This window comes from Lepisosteus oculatus, chromosome 1, assembly GCF_040954835.1.
Source record: "Lepisosteus oculatus isolate fLepOcu1 chromosome 1, fLepOcu1.hap2, whole genome shotgun sequence".
Lineage (NCBI taxonomy): Eukaryota > Metazoa > Chordata > Actinopteri > Semionotiformes > Lepisosteidae > Lepisosteus > Lepisosteus oculatus.
The window spans coordinates 75,260,304-75,269,301 of NC_090696.1; the positions used below are offsets into that span (position 1 = coordinate 75,260,304).

At 42.9% G+C, this 8,998-nt stretch overlaps 1 protein-coding gene across 3 annotated transcripts in view; it reads left to right on the plus strand.

Moving 5' to 3' along the window:
- The window catches only part of trappc11 (trafficking protein particle complex subunit 11), a 23,163-nt gene extending 14,888 nt beyond the window's left edge, over window positions 1–8,275 (plus strand). For all 3 annotated transcript variants that reach the window (XM_069193012.1, XM_069193004.1, XM_069193009.1), the window contains exons 20-30: window positions 65–252; window positions 696–844; window positions 1,149–1,270; window positions 1,856–1,975; window positions 2,130–2,195; window positions 2,990–3,146; window positions 4,313–4,424; window positions 5,124–5,215; window positions 5,900–6,033; window positions 6,738–6,905; window positions 7,812–8,275. In XM_069193012.1, the coding sequence (XP_069049113.1) occupies window positions 65–252; window positions 696–844; window positions 1,149–1,270; window positions 1,856–1,975; window positions 2,130–2,195; window positions 2,990–3,146; window positions 4,313–4,424; window positions 5,124–5,215; window positions 5,900–6,033; window positions 6,738–6,905; window positions 7,812–7,856 (1,353 nt within the window). In that variant the 3' untranslated portion in view covers window positions 7,857–8,275. The remainder of the gene's footprint in view (window positions 1–64; window positions 253–695; window positions 845–1,148; window positions 1,271–1,855; window positions 1,976–2,129; window positions 2,196–2,989; window positions 3,147–4,312; window positions 4,425–5,123; window positions 5,216–5,899; window positions 6,034–6,737; window positions 6,906–7,811) is intronic.
- The last annotated feature ends 723 nt before the right edge of the window (window positions 8,276–8,998 follow it).

Consider the following 8,998-nt stretch of genomic DNA (forward strand, 5'->3'; position numbering starts at 1 on the left):
ATGGTGAAAGGTTGCTTACCTGACGCCCGCTCATTCCTAGGCTGTTGGTTTCTCTGTGTCCCAGATTACAGCTGTTGACCTGATGCTGGGCAGTGAGAGTGGAAGATGCGTGTTCCTAAACTGGAGAGGGGGAGGCGGAGATGCAGCGTCTTCCCATGAGGCTTTGCAGGCAAGCCGCTCCTTCAGGAGAAGGCCCAGTCGCCCTGACAACCAGCTGGACTGGGACACGATCTCTATACAGGCCAACACCATGTGAGTGCTCACTGTTCTGACTCCTGACAAGGAAGAATGCATACTATATCTGCCTAGTTGCAGAAATGAGGCCTTAGTTTACTTTGCTATTTGTTTACGTGACATTTAATGTTTTAATTAATAATTTTTCTAACAAATAAAATGATTGGTGCTGTCCAACCAGATGTCCATATACTCCTTTTGATATTTTGTACTGTATTTTGACAGCTTATCTCGGGTGTAATATTAATGTTCGAAATCAAAGAATGTAGACAAGTACTTGAGAGCATTTTTTATCACTAAGTCAGGATGTCTATAATTATTATGTTTATAGTTCTTCATCTGGAATGATCTGTTTCTCGGTATTACCACACATTTGTAGGTCAGATATTCTGAAATAAATACCTTTAATCATCCCTATTTGAGTGACCAAGTGCCAAATCCAATCCCCACTGTTTTTTAAGGATTATCTCCCGAGTTCCAAGGATTTCTGTGCAGCTCCGTCACGAACCTCCGGCTTTGAACAATGAGATGTACTGCATGGTGGTCACCATCCACTCTCAAGAGGACGCTGTTGCCAAAGACGTCAAGCTGACAGCTGGACTCAAGCCAGGTCAGCCTGGGCCTTCATGTGAAGCTCTGCACTGTCGTTGCACAATGAATTGAGTTCTCCGTAGAACACTGGATTGTTAACTGGAAGTATTGGCAAAACACCTAAAAAGACTAGGTCAATGGCAACACCTCCCTCTCCCTCTTCTGGTCTCCTTCCAAGACATTCATTGGTTACGGTCTTTGTTAAAAATAGAAAGCATCGCAAATGCAAGTCTTAAAACTTAAGGAAGCTGTAAGTCGAGCTGTCTTTTTGCAATTATTGTTTTATTTAAATGACAAAAAACGGGCAAACTGTGTCTGTTTAGGTCAAGATGCTAACCTCTCGCAGACGACTCATGTCACCTTGAGCAGCTCTGAAATGTGTGATGACTCCCACCCTGCTTTGCTGCCTGATATCTCCCTTGGAGATTTGCAGCCAGGACAGAAGGTACAGTAACACAAGTAGCCTCTTACTTGCAGTGGAAAGAAAAAAAACATGTTCAAAGTTGTACGCAGGAGAGGGACTGAAGAATGCTGAAAATCCTAGAGCAGCCTGTAGGTAAATCAGAAAATACTTTAATAAATAATTAATAAACTTTAATTAATAAATACCAATGAATTGGTAAATGAGTAAGTCTTACTGTCTGTATATTCACAAAACAATATGTGATGTTTGTCTGGCTTTTCCAGATAATCCAGACTGCACAGTGAAAAAGTGATATAACTACGCCATGACAATTACAACTTCCTCTTACGTTGACACTGGAGATTTTGCCAAACTTATAAAAGGATGATAAAATCATGAAAATAAACTGTGAGTTTAGAAGGCATAAGTGCTTGTGCTGTGATGACTGCCCATAAAAACGTGGTCTGGCATTCTCTCACACTAGATTGTTCTGACATTGATACATCTCTGGAAAGAAAGACAAACGTCTATCTGGTTGTTAAATGGGGAAGAACAAAATTATCAGACTATGTTTTGCTGTGCTTCTTTCATGTTAAGTATAAGCCCTTTGTCCTGTTTTTATTACAGATAGAGAAGCCACTGTACATCCGCTGTGGTACAATAGGATCAAGGATATTCCTAGTCCATGTTTCGTATGCTGTACACACAACAGTTGAAGATAAAGAAATTGTTTGCAAGTGCCATAAAGTAAGTTTTTGTCACATATTTGTATTTCTGTTTTTTTTTTAAGAATCCAAAAGAGCTGCTAGTGGGAATATTTCTTGCTACAGTGCTTTGGTTCTGAAGGTATGCTCTTTTTAGGTGATGCACGCCATGTTTAACATTGTCCTTTTATTTTCAGGATGAAACTGTGACTGTTGAAACTGTGGTCCCTTTTGAAGTTGCTATTAAGCTTGTCTCCACAAAGGTAGGTGCGATTCAGCACTGAAAATGATCCCTGTATTCTTCAGTGTTGTGAAGAAGTGTAGAAAATGTAAGTGGTTGTTTTAGGAAAAAATAATTGCTGTGAGTAATTTATTGACATGAGCCACGCTGATGTTAAAATCACATAAAAAGCAGTTCCAAAAGAAGCTACCTGTTTGGGCGCTGGTAGCTTACAACAGTATTCTCAAAACCCGTATCAAATCTTGGCTTCCACATTACAATTGGATGTTTGAACAGCAACAATTATTTGTTCCACAGTGCTGCCCTTCTTTTCCTCATTTTCGGGTCCCGTGAAGGATGCATCTCATGTCTGTTACTTCTTCTTCTTCTTCACAGCCTTAGTCCCAGCCTGTCCTGGGGTCAGCTGCTTTGGTTGCTCTTCTCCACTTGTCTCTGTCGAGCACATCTCCCTCACTCACTTCACACACCTCCATATCTTTTCTCACACGATCTATACATCTCTTTCTCGGCACTGCCTCTTCCTCTGTTACCTTCCATCTTATGTCTGTTACTGTGAATGAATATAATTTCTTTAGAATTTGTTCTTCTTGCATTGTTCATGTTTGCGCCGTGTAGCGCGTCGCCTTCAGCTACCCAGAGGTCAGTACATACTGCGTGGAGACCGCGGCCGGCCAGCAGCACTCCCCATGTCTTTTCCTCTGATTTAGAGCCAGTGCTTTTCTACATCTGCTTGCTGTTGTGGCCCCGTGGCTTTTGCGGACAGAGGCACACCCATGGCAAAGCGCGCTAGCGGTCGATCTGTATTTGCTTTCCCAGTTCGAGCACTTGGACCGCGTCTACGCGGAGATCCCCTTCCTCCTGATGGCCGACGTGCTCAGCGCCTCTCCCTGGCCCCTGCACCTGGCGACCAGCGAGCTGCAGCTGGCCGCCCCCATGGCCGCCGTGGGTCAGCTGGAGTCCCCCCTGGAACAGGGTGCGTTCCGCGCTGAGCCACAGCAGCTCGTGTGAAACGAAGCGCCGGAGAAAAGCCGTGTAAAATTCTGCCTCCTTTATGGTTTACAGGGCTCGCGGTTGCGTCCCTCAAGGTGTGTTGGGAATCCGGTATGTTTTCCTTGTGTTACCCCCCCGGCACAAAGGAAGTGGCTGGCTTATGGGACACAGCAGTAACGGCAGGTCGAAAATATTAGGTTAGGTGTCTTACACAGAACTTTAAAGAGTAATGAACACACTGATACAAGGTTACATACAACATCAGCGTACCTCTCCTGGCTTTTACACCCCATCTGAGTATTGTGCGTCACATTAAAAGTTCTAAATATCTAAATGCCTAAATGTGGGTCACAAATGAGAGTGGAGGACGTTTAAAAATGCATTAATAATAATAATAATAATAATAATAAACTTTATTTTATATAGCGCCTTTAAAGGTAGCTTCTCAAAGTGCTTTACAGGATGACAATAACAATAAATAAGAAGACTACAACAATAATTAAGAAGATTTCACAAGATAGGACACAATTATAATTACAACAATACAACAATAACAATAGAGGAGACCGTGGAAGATGGTATTAAGAAGAGCAGAGAGGTGAAGAATGGAACCAGTTAAGTAAAGGCTTTTCTGAAGAAGAAGGTTTTGAGTCAAGATTTGAAGGAGTTTAGAGAAGGTGACTCTCTAATATCCTTGGGCAAAGAGTCCCAGAGCTTGGGGGCATAGCAGGAGAAGGCCCTGTCGCCCATACAATGTAGACGGGCTTGGAGGGCAGAGTTTGAAGAGCGGAGGTTGCGAGGTGGGGAGTAGGGCGGTAAAAGTTCAGACAGGTATTGAGGTGCCAAGCCATGTAAAGCCTTATAGGTGAGCATGAGGATTTTAAAGTCTACGCGGAATAGGACCGGAAGCCAGTGCAAGGACACCAGGATAGGAGTAATGTGAACACTTGCACTAGACCTGGTCATTAAGGCATAGGTGTAATCCCCAGATTTATCTATTGTTCCGTAAGTGCTTTGGAGTTCAGCAACATGTTTGATCACCCTTAGCTCAGTGCTCACGTTGTGACTCTCCCCCAAACGCTGTTGGTGTGGGAGCAGGACGTGGTGTTTCTGACAGGGAAGGCCTGTTTCTGTCTGCTGTTCCTGCAGTGGTGCTACAGACCGGGGAGTGTGCCAGCGAGTGTTTCTGCCTGAAGTGCCCCCCAGTGGCCAACGGGACAAGTGGAGTGGCGTCAGGGCGTTATGTTATATCCTGGAAAAGGTCAGCGCTCTCTTCTTGATGGATCTGACCGCCATCGGCAAACTGTTGCTGTGTGTGTTTTTGCCAGAGATCTGTCAATAAGCCTTAGGGGGGTAATTTGACTGAGGAATACATGAGACTTTAAGGGAGGATAGTGTAAAGAATTAAGGGGTTACTGCTAAGTAGATGGGTTATGTAGAGTATTTTATACAGTTGGATTGCGTAGCTACTTTGAAACACGTGGAGTGATTGAGATTTTACAGGTTGTGATTGTGTATATTGTTGTAATATCAATCATCTTTTTAAAATGCAAATGCATGATCGTTCACTATTCAATGGAGTGATATCTTAAACCCAGGTCTCACTCTAGAAACTAGTCAGTTTATCATCGAGGACTGGTCAAGTCAAATGCAATTGGTACACCTGTGTAAACTGGGTTTTGCTTGGTTGTAATTATTCCTATTTTTGGAGGAAAAAAATATGTATCACCAGTTTTTTATTTATATGGTATTTTTTGAATGCAAGTTATCCGTGCTCCCAGTAGCTTTTCATTCCCTTATCCATTCTGTTAGAAATTGGTCACCACTAATAACAGGGGTGAAAGCGGAAAAATCATTTTGCTTTTGCCATTGTTGTTTGGGTTCACGGTGGTTTCTGAATGTGTACCTAGGATTGGATCCTCGTATATACAGTACATATTGTATTGTTTTTGTATTTCAGAAAATCTGCAGGTGAAAATGTACCTGTTGTGAGAACTGTGATCACTCTGCCTCATGTTATTGTAGAAACCATTCCACTGTATGTACATGCAGGTAAGACAGCAAATTGCTGGTCATAAGTGCATATTGACCGAGCTTTTAATCTTGTTGGATGCTTTCATTTAAATGCACCGTTTTACTTTTTATATATTAATTGTACGTCTAGCAATTTCTGCCTCAGTGGTTTGTTGATTTCAGTGTCGGTGTTAGTCTGTTTGAGCTCTGTTAAGCATTTGTGAAAGGTTCACATACTGAATGGATATTTGCCTATATTCGCAATCTGACAAGATGCAAACCTTTGACAGGTTCTTTTGACAAAAAATGAGACTTCTCAAGCCAGCCTTAGGTGTATGATCTGACATCAGAATCATGCATTAATATTCTGATATTCATTTTATATAGGACCTTGACATGTAGGAATGGCATCTCACGATTTGTCTTAGCTCAAAATTAACCTGTGGTAGGGCGTGAATAAACTAATTAAATATATTAATTGAAGTCCTTCACATATGAGAGAACAAAACGATATCAAATTGCTCGTTCAAGAAGTTAATCCCAGGAGAAGGGTACAAGTCCCCCAAAAGAAGTTAGTGTTAGTTACCCCTTTGTGTCTTATGTTTTTTTTTCTGTACTTAATGCGCGAGTAAGTAAAATGAAATGTGCACGGACCCGTCCCGTTTTGCCGCCTGTTCTGAAATGTAACGCTGCTGGCGAATCCGATGTTCTTTGTACCCGAAGATCTGCCGTCGTTTGGACGAGTGCGGGAGTCACTGCCGGTGAAATACCACATCCAGAACCGCACCAGTCTGGTGCAGGAGGTGGACATGTCTGTGGAGCCCAGCGAAGCCTTCATGTTCTCCGGCCTCAAGCAGGTGGGACTGAGTCCTGTCCACGGCCACCTGCTGCGGCTCGGCCTGCCGCACTGAATCCGCTCTGGTCCCCTCCCCTTAAAGATGCTCCTAGGCCTCGTCACTGCTCGGCTAGTGGTGTCTGTATCATTTATAGTGGTGGCTCTGTGGCTAAGGATCTGCTCCTGTGGCTGGAAGGTTGCCGGTTCGAACTCCGCAGCTGGCAGAGGAATCCTACTCCGTTGGGCCCCTGAGCAAGGCCCTTAACTCCAGCTGCTAAGCTGTTATGAATTTAAAATCGTCTTTTATCACGGCTGGGGGTGGGAAAGAGAGTGGCAGAATGCTATCCGGTTTAAGAAATGGCAAGACAACCTAAACATTTTAAGAGCTTGGCAAACAGGCTATTTAAAAAAACCTCGTCAGGTGTATTGTTTCACTGCTGTTTTACGCAGTTCAGCTTTGACGCCTCCTTCCACTTTTACAGCTGACATTTCTGCAACGCAGAACAGCATTGGCACGATGTGCTTCGTCACGGAGCACCTATAAAACCACAAAATGATTTCTCCTTGCGTTTTCTAAATCGGTTTCCTAGAGGCGGTTGCGTGGAAGAACGCGGAATTGCTTCACGCTGTCGGTCCTGGAGGGGGCTGTGAGCACTTCCTGGGTGGCTCGGACGCTTGACGGCACAGGGTGGGGACGGAGTGTGTAATCTGGGGTGTCGCTTCCAGGTGCGACTGCGGATTCTGCCTGGCGCCGAGCAGGAGATGCTGTATAACTTCTACCCTCTCATGGCCGGGTACCAGAACCTGCCCCTGCTCAACATCAACCTGGTGCGTTTCCCAGGGTTCACCAGCCAGCTCCTGCGCCGCTTCCTGCCCGCTCGCATCTTCGTCAAGGTATGAAAAGGTCCCCCCCCGGGGGGGGGAGGAGGGGGGGTTGACTTTACTCCATGACAGCCGGGCCCGCTCGCTGTTATTTATGGAATCGGTCGCATCGGGAATCATCTTCCATCTGTCCGTCTGTCCCAGCATGAGCCTAAACCCTGCGCATAGTTCAGAAAGGCTCACAACAAGGTCTTAAAATATCTGTTTAGGTACCTCCTACAACATAATTCTACCTGCTTTTTCCTTGTGTTGATACTTTGCCCCCTGAACGTATCATCCACTGAGTCGAGCCATCACACGCAGAAGCCAGCATCCTTTTTAAAGCCTTCTTAATAGCAAAATACGATTTAACAAATAAGACGTAATTTAGAGAAATTAAATGTTATTGTGCTCAGTGGTCATCTAGATAAATGTACCTCTTCAGTTAATTGGTTCTTACGGTATACTTATCTAAAATATGCTTTATTGGCACTTTTTGTTGTTGTGGGATTATTTCATGTTTAATTATTTAAGGGCATTTTGGGAATGTACAGTAATATGTATACAGTATCGTGTCTAAGAGCATGTTAATGAAACTCTGCAGTAATCCACATCTCCTGCATAATTCAGATTTGTATTTGTTAGCTTGTTCTAAAAATCTTCCTTTCCCATTTTTAAGAGATCTGCCAGTCCAGCCCATTTACAAGTTCTTTTTTTTTTTTAGCCTAACAGAATATTTCGATGAGAGTTTCCAATGTGTTTCGGAGATCCGTCCTGTGAAATATGATCCCGCGTGTGTGTTTAGTGCTCATTGCCACGTATGCTAACCATCCCCAATATCCGGACAAAATGAGTGTTTTGTTCTCAAGTACTAAATAGGCATAGAACATGTTAGTAATGTCGGTGTTTTGTGTTGATTTGTCTTCTTGCTTTTTTTAGCCACAAGGACGACAAGCTGATGACTCCTTCATTGCCGCGGCTTGATTAGTTAAGAGAACTGAAGGTGTACAAATGTGGGATATTATGCACATCCAGTTCTAGACGTGTCTTCGAATTTGAGGAAGATGTTAAGCAGATATCTCTTTTTCAATGATCGAGAACTGGATTTAAGTAAATCTCTTTTTTTTTCTGTCATTCAGTGTGTGCGTGATGGGATGTGAATTAAAATATTTTTGTAATTTTTCTTTTCAATTGCAGTCTAGTAGGCTTTCTCAGACACAATTACTGCGGCTGAGTCCGGCTTCTTAGACATCATTTTAAAAGGATCACTGCTCGTGTTTTGTTAACAAAGAGTGGGTGCTTTGTAGGCTTACTTCTGTGTTAATCTGTACAGTAACACTTGTATGTCCACTGGTATTTGGCATGAATTATTAAATTTCACGTTATTAAATGGTTTTGTTGTAGTTTGCTTCTGAGCTTTCAGTTTATTCTTAGAATATAGCATGAATGTTTTTTGAGTGCAAGGGAAGTGTGCAGAAAGGGACATTTTAATTTGTAGTCATTACAATTTCAGAACTCCCGAACACGATAAACACTAAATCAGAAGAAAGTTTCCGTTTTGAGGAGAACATAGAAAAGTCTCTTTAGTTATTTCAGATCTGAGTGGATTGAGAACAAACCCTCTGTGTCTAGTGACTGAATGCGCAAGCAAGCTTTCTTTTAAAATACCATTCTTCCACATTGCAGGTTACAGCTTAATGTTTATGCATCTTTTTGTTTTGTATGTTTTGCATAAGATCCCCAGCACCCACCCCCATTAAGTTTTTGATCACAACATCATTGACAAAAACTGTCAGGCTTCTCTATTCTGCTGCTCGTGATGAAAAAATGTCCTGAACGTTGTTCAGGATCTAATACAAGGATTTTAAATTGTCAGCCAACTCTGCCCCAGATTACTGCAGAACCTACAGCATGCTGGAGAATCACCAACACAAAATGAACATGTACAGTATGAACATCCACCTCTCTGGTAAAATTAAGCCTGCATCAAGAGACAAGGCCCTGGGGCATTGCTGTGTCTGCAGCTCTTCATTCCATCTCATTCATAACTTATTACACTAGTTATTGCCTTAGATACAGTGGATATAAAACGTCTCCACACTCTTATTGAAATTGCAGGTTTTTGT